The sequence below is a fragment of the Bombina bombina genome, chromosome 5, assembly GCF_027579735.1.
Source record: "Bombina bombina isolate aBomBom1 chromosome 5, aBomBom1.pri, whole genome shotgun sequence".
NCBI lineage: Eukaryota > Metazoa > Chordata > Amphibia > Anura > Bombinatoridae > Bombina > Bombina bombina.
The window spans coordinates 99871955-99886943 of record NC_069503.1 but is presented as its reverse complement, the minus strand read 5'-3'; the positions used below and the strand labels follow the sequence as shown (position 1 = coordinate 99886943).

Below are 14989 nucleotides of genomic sequence, written 5' to 3'. Positions count from 1 at the left end.
TGACATTCGCTGCACTCTGAGAGGAAAACCGGGCTTCAACCTGTTGCGAAGCGCATATCAACGTAGAATCTAGCATAAACTTACTTCACCACCTCCACGGGAGGCAAAGTTTGTAAAACTGAATTGTGGGTGTGGTGAGGGGTGTATTTATAGGCATTTTAAGGTTTGGGAAACTTTGCCCCTCCTGGTAGGAATGTATATCCCATACGTCACTAGCTCATGGACGCTTGCTAATTACATGAAAGAAAAATCTATTTCTATTATTATTGTAATAATTTTTCTCCTTCCAATAAAGTACAGGTGAAACGTTGATCAAATATGAATGATTAACCAATTAAAATGAAGATATTTCACCTCCATATAATTGCATTTATTTCAGTGATGTATCTATGCATATATATGATATATAACCAAATCAGTAATGGTCTGGTATAAATGAAAAAAATAATCTGAAAATGTATTATTCTAAAAATAAAAACCATGATTTAAATTGGTCTTACTGACTAGTGATTTAAATCATGAATTAAATCAAATTGATTTTAAATCAAATCCACCCTGGGCTCACCTCAAACGCTTGAGGTGCAAAAGGAGCCTCCAAACAACTGCAAAACTGTGCGCCTCAGGGTGTAACATGCAGTCATCATCAGCACTTGATATTGTGTGGGTGACAACTACGTGTCACTCTCTTCACCAGGAGGTTAAACAGATTTCTTTGAATTAGTTTTCTGATGCCTAATAAGAGTTTGTTTCAAAGTAAAACATTTCCCACAGTCAGAACATGAAAATGCTTTCTCTCCTGTATGAGTTTTCTGATGAACAATAAGATTTGTTTTATAGTTAACCCCTTAATGACCGGACCATTTTTCAATTTTCTTACCCTTAATGACAATGGCTATTTTTACATTTCTGCAGTGTTTGTGTTTAGCTGTAATTTCCCTCTTACTCATTTACTGTACCCACGCATATTATATACCGTTTTTCTCGCCATTAAATGGACTTTCTAAGGATACCATTATTTTCATCATATCTTATAATTTCCTATAAAAAAAATATAAAATATGAGGAAAAAATTGAAAAAAAACACACTTTTTCTAACTTTGACCCCCAAAATCTGTTACACATCTACAATCACCAAAAAACACCTATGCTAAATAGTTTCTAAATTTTGTCCTGAGTGTAGAAATACCCAATGTTTAGATGTTCTTTACTTTTTTTGCAAGTTATAGGGCCATAAATACAAGTAGCACTTTGCTATTTCCAAACAACTTTTTTTCAAAATTAGCGCTAGTTACATTGGAACCCTGATATCTGTCAGGAATACCTGAATATCCCTTGACATGTATATATTTTTTTTTAGAAGACAACCCAAAGTATTGATCTAGGCCCATTTTGGTATATTTCATGCCACCATTTCACCGCCAAATGTCATCAAATAAAAAAAAAAGTTCACTTTTTCACAAATTTTGTCACAAACTTTAGGTTTCCCACTGAAATTATTTACAAACAGCTTCTGCAATTAAGGCACAAATGGTTGTAAATGCTTCTTTGGGATCCCCTTTGTTCAGAAATAGCAGACTTATATGGCTTTGGGGTTGCTTTTTGGTAAGTAGAAGGCCGCTAAATGCTGCTGCGCACCACACGTAAATTATGCCCAGCAGTTAAGGGGTTAATTAGGTAGGTTGTAGGGAGCTTGCAGGGTTAATTTTAGCTTTAGGGTAGAGATCAGCCTCCCACCTGACACATCCCACCCCCTGATCCCTCCCAAACAGTTCTCTTCCCTCCCCCACCCCACAATTGTCCCCGCCATCTTAAGTACTGGCAGAAAGTCTGCCAGTACTAAATAAAAGGAGTTTTTCTTTTTTTTAATAAAAAAAAATAAAATGTTTTAGCTGTGATGGACTCCTGCCTTAGCCCCAACCTCCATGATCCCCCCCCCCCAGCTCTCTAACCCTCTCCCCTACCTAATTGCCGCCATCTTGGGTACTGGCAGCTGTCTGCCAGTACCCAATTTGCCCCAAAAACAAGTGTTTTTTTTATCTTTTTTTGCCATTTTTAAATGTTTTCTGTAGTGTAGCAGCCCCCCACAATACCCCAACCCCCTCCCCCTCCCAGATCCTTATATATTTATTTTTTCCCCCCTCTTCCCTCCTCATTGGTGTCAGTGGGTAGCTAATCGCGCGCGCATGCGCGCCCCCGCACGCTCCCGGCACCCGGCGTGCACACTGCACTTACAGGAGCCGGATGCCGGGTAGCGATGGGCCGCCCACCCGCCTCCCTGTTGCGCTCCCACCCACCAACGAACCGGCACCATCGCTACCGGTGCAGAGAGGGCCACAGAGTGGCTCTCTCTGCATCGGAGTCTTCTGAAAGGGTATTGCAGGATGCCTCCATATGGAGGCATCACTGCAATACCCTGAGAGCTGCTGGAAGCGATTGCGATCGCTTCCAGCACTCTCTTAGACAACTGACGTACCAGGTACGTCTATTGTCATTAACTGTAAGTTAATGCATGACGTACCTGGTACGTCAGTTGTCATTAAGGGGTTAAAACATTTCCCACATATAGAACAGGAAAATGGTTTTTCTCCTGTATGAATTTTCTGATGAGCAACAAGATTTTGTTTACGGTTAAAAAATTTACCACATGTAGAACAGGCAAATGGCTTTTCTCCTGTATGAATTTTCAGAGGTTTATAAAGATGTATGTTCTGAATGTGGGAAATATTTTCTTCAGAAATCACATCTTTATAAACCTCTGAAAATTCAAACAGGAGAAAAGCCATTTTCCTGTTCTGCATGTGGTAATTTTTTTAACCGTAAACAAAATCTTGTTGCTCATCAGAAAATTCATACAGGAGAAAAACCATTTTCCTGTTCTATATGTGGGAAATATTTTAACTATAAAACAAATCTTATTGTTCATCAGAGAATTCACACAGGAGAGAAAGCATTTTCATGTTCTGACTGTGGGAAATGTTTTACTGTGAAATCAACTCTTATTGCACATCAGAAAACTCATACAGGAGAGAAAGCATTTTCATATTTCTGACTGTGGGAAATGTTTTCTTCAGAAATCACATTTCCCACGTGGCTTCTTTGATTTTGAAGAAGATGTAAAGAAGCATCTGCACTCTGATCATGACTAAGATTATTGCAGTTTGTGAATTCACCTGTCAATAAGAAACACAATGGGAGTAATGTTATTAATTACATAATTATTTTATAAAGAGAATATATAAACTGTTCTGATTTAGTCAGCCCCCTACATTCAATGTTCAATTTTTTTTTACAGCTGTGCAGACCTGTTACTGCTCTGAGCAACAAATGTTTTACACGACCTGACAACTGGGCAGCACTTAAATATATAATAATATAAATATTAAATTAAATACAATGACAATCTGTATACTTTAAATAAGTAATTTTTATGTAGGTTTTATTAAGAAGGCATAGACAATACATAGTATAAGCTAAAATATATACACATACCTAAAATAAAGGTTTTGGGTGTTTTTCTAAAAAAGGTCCAGTTTCTTAAACAGCTGTCATTTTAGGCACTTCACATCTGAGCCTCTATATTAGTCACGTCTCCTACACTGGGATGATGTGAGTCAATCAAAATTAAATCAGTGCTCAGATATTAAATGCCTAAAATAGAGCAGTATAATAAACTGGACTGCTAACAAAAATGTCTTTTTTTACCCTTTGATTAAAAACAGATTGAAAATAAGCAAACACCAAGTTAAATCCACATTTTTTCAGCCTGCAAGTATAAACAGGGAGGAACCCAGGTCTGAGTTGTCTCACAAAAACAAACACACATTCCCTTTAAACTTCTCTGAAGTAAATATACTATTTTATATCAACACTGTTGATATAAAATGGGATATTTGCTTTAGAGACGATTAAAGGGAATGTATGTACAGCAGGCTGGCCCTAAAAAATCTGAAAACCATGACAGACCAGATATGTGAAATTCATCTACAGCCTTGTTGCTCTTATACATTCCAGAGTTACAACAATAACATTAAAAAAGTGGAATACATCATGCATCAATTAAAAGCTGGCTTATATGAAAAATATAAGGAGTAGCTTCCCCTACCTAAGTATATATCAGCCAAAACAACGCAAAGTGCATACTATTAGGTCTCTATGCTAAACATAATAGGGGGAAATGACATTGACAATGGCAAGTGAATAGCTAAACATATAACTATAAAAATACAGCAAATTAGCAACTATGGAGTATATAGATAAAATGGATTCATGTTAGTTTCTAGCCATATACAACTATGAAAAAATGTAGCTAAAATGGCCTCACTTTCTGCCATGGTATGCTGTCTGCATGTGCAGTGTATGGCTGAATACTACTATATGCTGTCTGCATGTGCACATGTAGGCATCATACAGTAGTACTCAGCCATACAGGGCACTTGCATACAGTATACAGTAGTACTCAGCCATACACTGCACATGCAGACAGCATACAGCAGTACTCGGCCATACAGTGCACATGCAGACAGCATACAGCAGTACTCAGCCATACACTGCACATGCAGACAGCATACAGCAGTACTCAGCCATACAGTGCCCTTGCAGACAGCATACAGTAGTACTCAGCCATACACTGCACATGCAGACAGCATACAGCAGTACTCGGCCATACAGTGCACATGCAGACAGCCTACAGTAGTACTCAGTCATACAGTGCACATGCAGACAGCGTACAGTAGTACTCAGCCATACAGTGCACTTGCAGACAGCAAACAGTAGTACTCAGCCATACAGTGCACATGCAGACAGCATACAGTAGTACTCAGCCATACAGTGCACTTGCAGACAACATACATTAGCACTCAGCCATACCATGTACATGCAGACAGCATACAGCAGTACTCGGCCATACAGTGCACATGCAGACAGCATACAGCAGTACTCAGCCATACAGTGCACATGCAGACAGCCTACAGTAGTATTCAGTCATATAGTGCACTTGCAGACAGCATACAGTGTCTGAGTACTACTGTATGCTGTCTGTATGTGTCCTGTATGTGCAATGTATGTAGATCCTGTGAGCAAGAATTAATCAGAGAGTCTATATCCAAAGAACATGGGCAAAGCTTTCCTATTACTGGAAATAGCTACAAATGTTCAGAATAGATGCATCTGCATCAATTAAACTATTTCATGTTCATATTTTACTTGGCACTGGCAGGTAAAGGGACAAGTATGAGAGACCCAAATGTCAGCATCAGCACTGAGAATGGTGGCTTTGTCTTAAATGTCCAATTATGCACAATATATAAATATGAAAATACAATAAATAAAGTTCTTACAGAATTGGAGAAGTTGTAACATTTTATAAAATTGCTCAACTAGCATCAACACAACAACAAATACTAAAACCCTTGGAAAATTTAAAAACTTTAATAGATAGTAGATGTCACGGATATCAAGCTGCCAAGGCTACCTCCACCACTAAATTGCTTGATTATTATGTTTTGCCTCACCTTCCCCTTCTTGTTTTCTGCCCCTTATTGCATTTGCTTTCCCCTTCTCCCACCTACCGCGAGCCGGCCGGTCACTTATGGAACTCATCGCCGGTTAGACGAGCTAGGGATCCCCGCTGAGCTTTAACCTAGGTCGCTCCGGACCCCCTTTAACCTAGAGCTCTACTCTTTTAGGGGATTGTACCACCCTTTGGGGGTAAGGATTGGGGTGATTGCCAGGAGGGAGCTCCCTTTGGAACTCAGGGTTTTGAGCCCCTCCTACCACTGGTTCTCTACTGCAGGCTGACCGGGTACCTTTTGACCAGTTGCCGCTCCAGCCCCTGGAGGGGCGGGAATGGCGGGAGATCTTTGGATCAGATAAGGGTCTTATCAAGATGTCCAGTGTGTATATAAACAGTGTGTTTTCCCAATAAAGTCTGTTCGTGTTTCACCTTAATACTGGTTTTGTCTGGTTATTAGGGTGGGCTCTTGCTAAAATCACTTATCCCACTTTACAGCTACAGGTTCCAGGCTAAGGAAGGACCCCTTTGGCGGAGCTACCTAGTCGGGGTAACCGGAGTCCGTCAACACTGGTTGGCAGCGGTGGGATGCTTCCTTCTACCTGGAACATCCAAAACAACAAAAAAGCCTTTTTCGGATGGTGCAGCGGTAATCCGAACTTAAGAAGTGCACTCTTAAAGACTTGCTGGAAGCCCGTGGATAGGTGGCCAGCAACAAATCCAAGGCAGTGATCATCACTGAGCTAATGGAAGGTGATCGAGCCAGCGATCAGGCTAGTGAGGGCAGCAGCACCCGGGGGAAGTGACCGGACCAGCGACTCAACCAATAGGACTAAGATGTCCGAGGTCCAGCAGGAGATCCAGTGACGACTGGCACTCTATGGGACCACCCCACCGCAGGAGATCATCACGCAGAGTATTGCGGACACTACACGCCTCAAAATACTGGAGGTCCAGAAAACTATGGAGGGAACCGCACCGGCCGACCTGAGGTCCGCTTCCCCTCATAAGAAGTTACGCCATGAGGCTTTCCGTGCCTTTAAAGACGGAGAGGAAGAGATCAATTGATACATGCAGGTATTCGAGACCCAGTGCGAACTGCAGGGCATCGCTGATGCCGACAGAGACTATAAGCGGGTGACGGAGCGCATCTTGGCTAGGTATGCCATCACCCCTGTGGCTCACAGTTTGAAGTTCTGGAGCCTGAGGAGAAGAGAGGGGCAACCCTTTACGTAGTAGAACCACCAGTTCACCCGCCCCCTGGATTATTGGTTTTCGGGTTGCCAAGTGACCACCTTAGCCAAAGCCTCCCAGCTCATCCTTATGGAACACTTTTATGACCACACCCCGCCGGAGGTACGAGAATGGGTTAGGGACCGGAAACCTGAGACAGTGGATCAAACTGCTGTCCTGGCAGACCAATTCTTGGATGCCCGACACACGGTTCGACCCGAACCCCGTTCAACAACCTGCTCAACTCCGGCACCTCCTCGGTCTCTAGTTACCCACCGCCACCCCTCTGCTCTTCTGGGCACAGTCCGCCTTGGAAGACAGGAATCCGGTGCTACAGGTGTGATCAAGTGGGCCATGAACGGTCCAATTGCCCAAAGAATCCGCCCCAACCCAACTGGACTAGGGCACCAGCTGGGAAGTACAGAGGAGCGGCTCACTACTTTGAGTCAGGAAGCACAGCGGACACCGCCGCCTTGGCCGAAGAAGAATTTGGGTTTCTGCAGCGGCAGCTGGCAACAATCAGCTGCACCATCTCCAGCCGGCATGGATCAACGGCCGGCAGGCCCAAGGAATACGGTACAGCAGAGCCACCATTACTCTTGTCCAGCCACACCTGGTCACCAGTTCGGACCAGACGAGGAAATCCATTACAGTTCGTGTGGCAGGGGGTAAGGTGCTCCGGATCCCCACAGCATGGGTTCACCTAGATTGGGGTGCCGGATCCCGTGCTGTTGAAGTGGTAATCATGGCCCACTTGCCGGCGGAAGTCTTGTTGGGTAATGACTTGGGGCATCTTGCATCCTCCATTATGGATGGTCCTATGGATACTTACCCAGTCACCACCCACCAACAAGCCAGGCTCCCAGCTGCCGCACTCAACCTGGGGACCCAGGTAAGCCACCCCCACCTGACTACTACCCCAACTGTCTACCCTGTTTCCTAGGCTTCCCCCTCAGACTTTTCCCAGGAGACGCTAAGCTACCGACGTTAGCGCCCAACAGAGCCTGGGCAAGGACCGACCCAGGGGGATTAGGAGGGGACCGCTTTGAGTGGGACAGAGAACTTCTGTACCGGGTTACCGAGGGTGGGGGGATGAAGCAGATGCCCAAGAGACAGTTGGTGGTACCGCAGAAGTATCGGTACGACCTGCTACGCATAGGGCAATATATTCCCCTGGCAGGAAATTCCTTTCCTATCATTGACGAACCATTCCGCAGGATAGCTGTTGACATCGTCGGCTCATTGCCCCGTTCCAGTCACTCGGGAAAGATATACATACTGACGGTAGTGGACTACGCTACCTGGTACTCGGAGGCAATCCCACTGGCCAACATCCAAGCGGAGACTGTAGCCAATGCTCTGGATCTTTGTCAGAGTGGGTTTTCCCCGGAAAATTATCTCGGGTAAGGGGTTTACTGCTGAGCTCACACAGCAGCTATGGCAGCTTTGCGGGATAAGACCCCTGCCAAGCACTCCATACCACCCCCAGACCAACGGATTGTGCGAGAGGTTTAATGGGACACTGAAGGAGCTGTTTTGGACATTCTCGCCCTCTCACAGGGATAGATACCTGCCGCACCTCCTGTTCGCTTACAGGGAGGTGCCCTAGGAATCTACTGGGTTTTCCCCTTTGAGCTAGTGTATGGCCTGAGGGTGAGGGGACCCCAAACCTGCTTAGAGCTCGATGGGAGATCAGTTGGGGAGGAGGAACTCTCCATTGTAGGGTACGTCCTGGAATTCAGGGACCGACTGAAGGACATATCCACCCGAGTGTGTGAGAACCTTCAGGTCGCCCAAGGTAGACAGAAGCGGTGGTACGACAGTAATACTTGTAACTACACCTTAGAAGAGGAGCAGAAGGTCCTGGCCCTGAAGCTGACCAAGACCGACAAGCTGAAGGCCGCTTGGCAGGGACCCTACCGAGTAATAGAGCAACTTTGTGACACTACCTACCTGGAAGCCAAATGTTCAGATGACCGGGTCTGCCGGACCTTTCATGTGAACATGCTGAAGGCCTACCAGTAAAAGCCAGAGGAGGTAGCCGCAGACAGAATGAAGAAAGGAGCACTGGATCTGCGATAAAACCAACTTTATTCCGATAGTTAAAAAAAAACATATTCAGCATACATCAAGGGGATGTGAAGCAAAGTTCCCCCAGTTAGGACACTGTAACGGCTGACACGTTTCGGCTTAACGCCGTACTCCAAGCCACTTAAAAGCATTGATATAGTGCTTCCTTAAAAACCAACCCTAGCTGTTTGATTGGTCCATATTCCACCAATACAGATATGACAGGTGATTAACTATTTCATATCCCTTCCTATGAACCTCGCTAGATACTTATGTAACACCAAAGATATCATTATTCCCTTGTCACATTTAACCTCCTATAACCTATTGTATATGTAACAAATGTCCCTATAAGAGTATAACCACTTACTCTATCCTTACACCATCTAACTAAGAATGGTAATATAGGATAGAGATAAAGGTACTCCAAGTTCTTTTTTCTTCCTATGTATTCCGGAGTATCTTTTTTCTAAAAGCCACACTCAAACCTAGGTTTGAACATACGTTAGTACATTATCAATGGCCTTTAATCAGGACTTATACTTTCATTTAAATAGGATAAATAGCCCTTTCCGGGAGCATGTAACTATGGGATTAGCCCGGCTTAACCCAGTTTGGAGTTCAGATATTCGCTAATGCGAATCTAGCAGCTACTGACCTCATGTTAAGCCATCATTTTCTCTTTACTGAACGGACATATGCCTGTCATTAAATTACCAGAAGTTTATCTGATCAAACTGTGAATTAAGTCCATTGGGGACTCTAGTTTTCAAACGAAAGATCCAATAGATCTCTCTTCTTGCTAAAATTTCCGCCCTATTGCCACCTCTTCTTTTGTTTTTTACCTGTTCAATGATAGTCCAAAACTATCTGTTCTTTTGTTATGTACTTGTGTAAAATGAATAATTAACAGAGAAGTGAGCGTTCCTTGTTTAATATCTGCTCTTTCATCCTTGTCCTTGCTTCCCTCGTTGTCAGGCCTGTGTATTGTAGCTGACATTCGACACAAGTGTTAAGATATATCATGTATGTTGAACAGCACTTCAGACAATTCTTTTTAGAGAAGCTTTCTCCTGTCACAGTGGACTGAAACTGGTCTCACTTTTTCACAGGCTTTACAAGTCGCAAAATTACACTTGTATGTGCCATTAAATCTGAGCCACAAAGAACCACTTTCAGAAGTACTAGGCTTCAACTCTGTGGGTGCTATTATGTTGCCTATGAACCTGTTTTTCGGTACGCAAAATTGCAGCCTCTTTTCACTACATCTTTCAAACCATCATATGCTGCTAGCATGCTGTAGTGGGATTTCACTATCTTACATATTTCCTGATACTGATTGGAGTAATCTGTTATAAACATAACATTGCTTCTTTCCTTTTCCATATTTCGTATAGATGCTCTCTGGCTATTAGTTTAGTTTTTTTAGTAGATTCTCTTTTTGAATCTTATTCACTACTCCTTTCACCTGCTCTATAACTCCATTCGAGTAACCTCTCTCTCTTAGCTTTTTCGTAGGGTTGTCTGCTTCCTGCTGATAGACACTTTCCTTAGAGCAGTTGCGCTTTAGGCAAATAAACTGCCCTTTGGCAACTGTCTTAAAAACTGTTTCTGGATGGCAACTCCTAGCGTGTAATAAGGAGTTACCAGAGATTGGTTTATAAAAAACCTTTGTCTCTATTAGTTCTCCATGAACACCCTTGAGTGTAATGTCTAGAAAGTTGACCTCCTGCTTATCTGACTCCCAGGTGAAGCTAATTCCAGCGTCATTGACGTTTAGGCCCTGGACAAAGTCCAACAGACTCTTCTCATTACCTCTCCAGATAAACAGGTCATCAATGTAACGCTTATGCCACACTATTTCTACTTCGTGAGGGTTTCCACCTCCATAGACGTGGAACAGCTCCCACCAACTCATGAACAGGTTGGCATAGCAGGGGGCAAACTTCGCCCTCCATAGCCGTTCCACATCTCTGGAGATGTAAACCCGCCTGAATTCGAAATAATTGTGAGTCAGAAGAAATTCTGCCACTCTCAACAGATATTCCACATAATACTGATTAAACCCAAACGGTCTGTTTAGGAAAAACTCTAAGGCTTGTAAACATTTTGTGTGTGGGATACTAGAATACAGGGACCTCACATCAACTGTTAGCCACGTGAAGCCCCTGTCCCATCTGAGAGCAGATTGAGTACATGTTTCGTATCAGTTAAATGACTCTTAAGAGTATTTACAATCGTCTGTAAAATAAAATCCAGCCATTCAGACAGGCGCTCCAAAAGTGAGCTAATACCACTCACGATTGGCCTCCCTCTTATTTCCACCAGAGATTTGTGGTTTGGTTCCCCACTGTCAGGGTTTTTTCCCTGTTGTTTGCCATGTGCTGCTGGCAGCCATTTTACTCACCTCTCTTCCTGACTATGGTGCATTGTGGGGGTGCTGCTCATTTCCTATACTTCATTTTATGGCCAGACTGGTGTGCATCATCCATGTGACACAGGATGCAGTCTCAAAATTGTGATGTCATCACTTATTATTTAAAGGGCCTCTGTTCAGTATGCTTTGCCTTGCGTTGTGTCAGAACTGTTTGTGAGAGTTCCTGTGTATTACCTGGCTGCCTGACGTCCTTCCTGGTTCCTGATCCCTGGCTTGTTCCTGACTCTGCTGTTTTCCTTGTTCCTGATTCCGGCTCGTCTGACTATTCGCTTTGGCTCCTGACTCGGCTCGTCTGACTACCAGCTCTGGTTTTGACTCCTGGCTTGTCATTTGACTTGTGGACTTTTTTATTATTTTTTGCTATTAATAAAGGTGTGATTATTTTTGCACTTCTCGTCTCAGTCCGATTCCTGGCACCCTGACATTATGGAAAGGCCATGAATCCTGATGGTGCTAATAATCCACCTTTACCTGCCATTATTTCTAGGATGGATGAACAAGATCACTGCTTGGATCAGTTTGCACTAGCCCTGCAAACCCTGCTGACTCGCACTACACATTTGGACCAAAGTGTCCCGCAAGTTAAGGCTGATCCTGTTTCCGCTGCTGCACCTATGCCTACCAGAAGCATGTCCGGTTCTGCACCTCTATCTCAGCGATATGGAGGCGATCCTATTCAGTGCAGAGGGTTTTTGAACTAGGTGGGCATTTACTTTGAGATGTTACCTCAGGCGTTTCCCTCTGACAGAGCTAAGGTGGGATTTCTCATCTCGTCACTCTCTGACACAGCTCTTGCCTGGGCTAATCCCTTGTGGGAGACTAATAAACCTGTGATTTCAAATTACCCTAAATTTGTGGCCTCCTTTCGAAGGGTATTTGATGTTCCGACTCGCTCCTCCTCTGCTGCTCAACGACTGATGTCCATTCAGCAAGGTACAAGATCTGTTGCTCAGTATGCTATTGAGTTCCGTACGCTTGCCGCAGAGGTAGGTTGGAACAATGAAGCTGTTACGGTTACCCTTAGTCTCGCTGAGAGATGGACCGCTTAGTAGCCTGGATCCCTATTGCTAAAGAGGGGAGAAGCTGCTTTCCATAGTATTCTATATGAGTCTCGCAAATATAGAATAATCTCCCTTAGCTGCAGTACAGCTAGGATACCCTTCTGCCCACAAAAACGAGTCAACGCTGCGATTGAGGGTCAAACAAGAACTCAGGACTGGGATGCCCAGCCTGCTTTTTATTAAGGTTACATGCACACAGGGCACTCCCAGGGGGAGAGGGGGGGAAGCACAAAATCCCCCATCACACATTTAGATAGAGAGCACTGTCCTTTGACAGGCCACAATAGGATTACAGTACTTAAGATAACAAATTTACAAGTTCATCTTATCAATTAGCAGTCTGGCTCCAGAGGTGATTAGACAATGGGATTTGTTATCACTAAACTTAGAGCTGAGGCCAGCAAACGTGTAATTAGACAATAGTTTCTAAAAGCTGAAAAAAAAAGAGTTAACTCTTTATGAAATGATACTTGTTACGGTTTTCTTGGAGCCCTTCTTAGGCGCTGGCTTGCTGGTTCAGGCATTGCTGCTGGGAAATAAGCTCTTCACAACAAAATAACTAATGCTTCTGTAACAGTGCTCCCTTTCTGTGTAACACTCTGGCAGACACGGTCTGACCCCTTTTCGGGGCAGACTAAGGCTGTCCAGACCGCTGGTTATGCGGGGCTGAGGTCGGTTTGTCTGGACAACCCGTCGGCGTTGCCATTCTGTTTCCCAGGTCTGTAAGTAATGGTGAAATTGAAGGGTTGCAACGATAAGCTCCAACGTAATAGCCTGCCGTTATCTCCAGAGACCCGGTTCAGCCACACCAACGGGTTATGGTCGGTGACCAGAGTGAACTCCTGACCATATAAATAGGGAGTCAATTTCTTTAATGCCCACACCAAAGCCAAACACTCCTTTTCGACCGCTGCATAGCTGACTTCGCGGGGCAGGAGCTTCCGGCTGATGTAGGCAACTGGATGCTCCCCTCCATCTTCGCCTACTTGGCTGAGGACGGCTCCCAGCCCGAACATGGAAGCATCTGTATGGACGATAAAACGTTTGTTAAGGGCTGGGGCCGCCAGGACAGGAGCGTTAATTAGAGCATTTTTGAGAGCCTGGAAAGCCGTTTCACAGTGGGGAGACCACAGGACCTGTCGAGGTAAGTTCTTCTTGGTCAAGTCAGTCAGGGGTTTGGCAAGTGTGCTGTAGTCTGGTACGAACCGTCTATAGTACCCTGCCGTGCCCAGGAAGGCTAGGACCTGAGTCTTAGTGATGGGGGTGGGCCAATTGGCGACAGCTTCTATTTTGGCCGGCTCTGGTCGCTGCTTTCCACACCCCACCCGGTGACCCAGGTACTGTACCTCGGCCATCCCAAAGTGGCATTTTTCTGGCTTCAGAGTCAGGCCAGCAGCCCGGATCTGATCCAGAACCATTCCCACATGAGCTAAGTGGTCCTCCCAGGACTCACTGTGGATCGCTATGTCGTCCAGGTAGGAGCAAGCAAAACTCTGGAAGCCATCCAGGAGCCTATCCACCAAGCGCTGGAATGTAGCTGGGGCATTCTTCATCCCAAACGGCATTACCCTAAACTGATATAAGCCGAATGGGGTGACGAATGCCGACTTGGGGATAGCCTCCGGGGCCAGGGGAATCTGCCAGTAACCTTTGCAGAGGTCAATAGTGGTCAGGTAATTTCCCCTGGCTATACGATCGAGTAGCTCGTCTACCCTGGGCATAGGGTAAGCGTCCGTCACGGTATTTTCATTGAGCCTCCGATAGTCTACGCAGAACCGGGTGGTCCCATCTTTCTTGGGCACCAAGACAACTGGGGAGGCCCAGGGACTATCGGAGGGCTCAATTACCCTGAGCTGGAGCATCTCATCGATCTCCTTCTTCATTCCTGTCCTAACTGCTTCGGGGATTCGGTACGGAGCCTGGCGCAAGGGAGCTTGTCCCGGAGTATCTACCTGGTGGGTGGTTAAAGTAGTGTACCCTGGCTTCGGGGAGAAGGTGAGGTGTTTGGACTGGAGGAGTTGGTTGAGCTGCTCCCTTTCAGTGGGGCTAAGTCGGTCCCCTATCTGAACCTGTGCCACTATACCTGTGGGGAGGCTCTTTTCTAATAGGTCTGGAATGGGTAAACTGTCGGGGTCTTCCTGAGGGGAACAACATACGGACGTCATGTTCTCTGGTCGCTCAAAATATTCCTTGAGCATGTTTACATGGAATGTCTTTCTAAGATTGTTGTCGTGGCAGCTAGCTATCACATAAGTGGTGTCTCCCCTTTTCTCTACGATCTGGTAGGGACCCTGCCAGGACGCCTGCAATTTGTCTGTCTTCACCGGCTTAAGTACTAACACCTTTTGTCCTATGGTGAAGATTCTCTTTCGGGCCCCCCGATCGTACCATACTTTCTGTCTTCTCTGGGCCAACCGGAGATTAGCCCGCACGGATTTGGCTAATTGCTCCATTCGGTCCCTGAGTTCCAGCACGTATGGCACAATGGGGACACCGTCAGCCTCCATCTCTCCCTCCCAGTGCTCCCGGATCAGGTTTAGGGGTCCCCGTACCTTTCTTCCGTAGAGCAACTCGAAGGGAGAGAACCCTGTCGTTTCCTGGGGCACCTCCCGATAAGCAAATAGGAGGTGCGGCAGGAAGCGTTCCCAGTCTCGGTATTCCTGAGTGAACGTCTTGAGC

At 45.1% G+C, this 14989-nt stretch overlaps 1 protein-coding gene across 1 annotated transcript in view; it reads right to left on the bottom strand.

Moving 5' to 3' along the window:
• Positions 1 to 2544: 2544 nt before the first annotated feature.
• The window catches only part of LOC128661355 (gastrula zinc finger protein XlCGF66.1-like), a 158523-nt gene continuing 146078 nt past the window's right edge, over positions 2545 to 14989 (bottom strand). Inside the window, exons 7-9 of the mRNA XM_053715619.1 lie at positions 3051 to 3170; positions 2642 to 2755; positions 2545 to 2600 (exon numbers count right to left, since the gene is read on the bottom strand). Of these exons, the coding sequence (XP_053571594.1) occupies positions 2545 to 2600; positions 2642 to 2755; positions 3051 to 3170 (290 nt within the window). The remainder of the gene's footprint in view (positions 2601 to 2641; positions 2756 to 3050; positions 3171 to 14989) is intronic.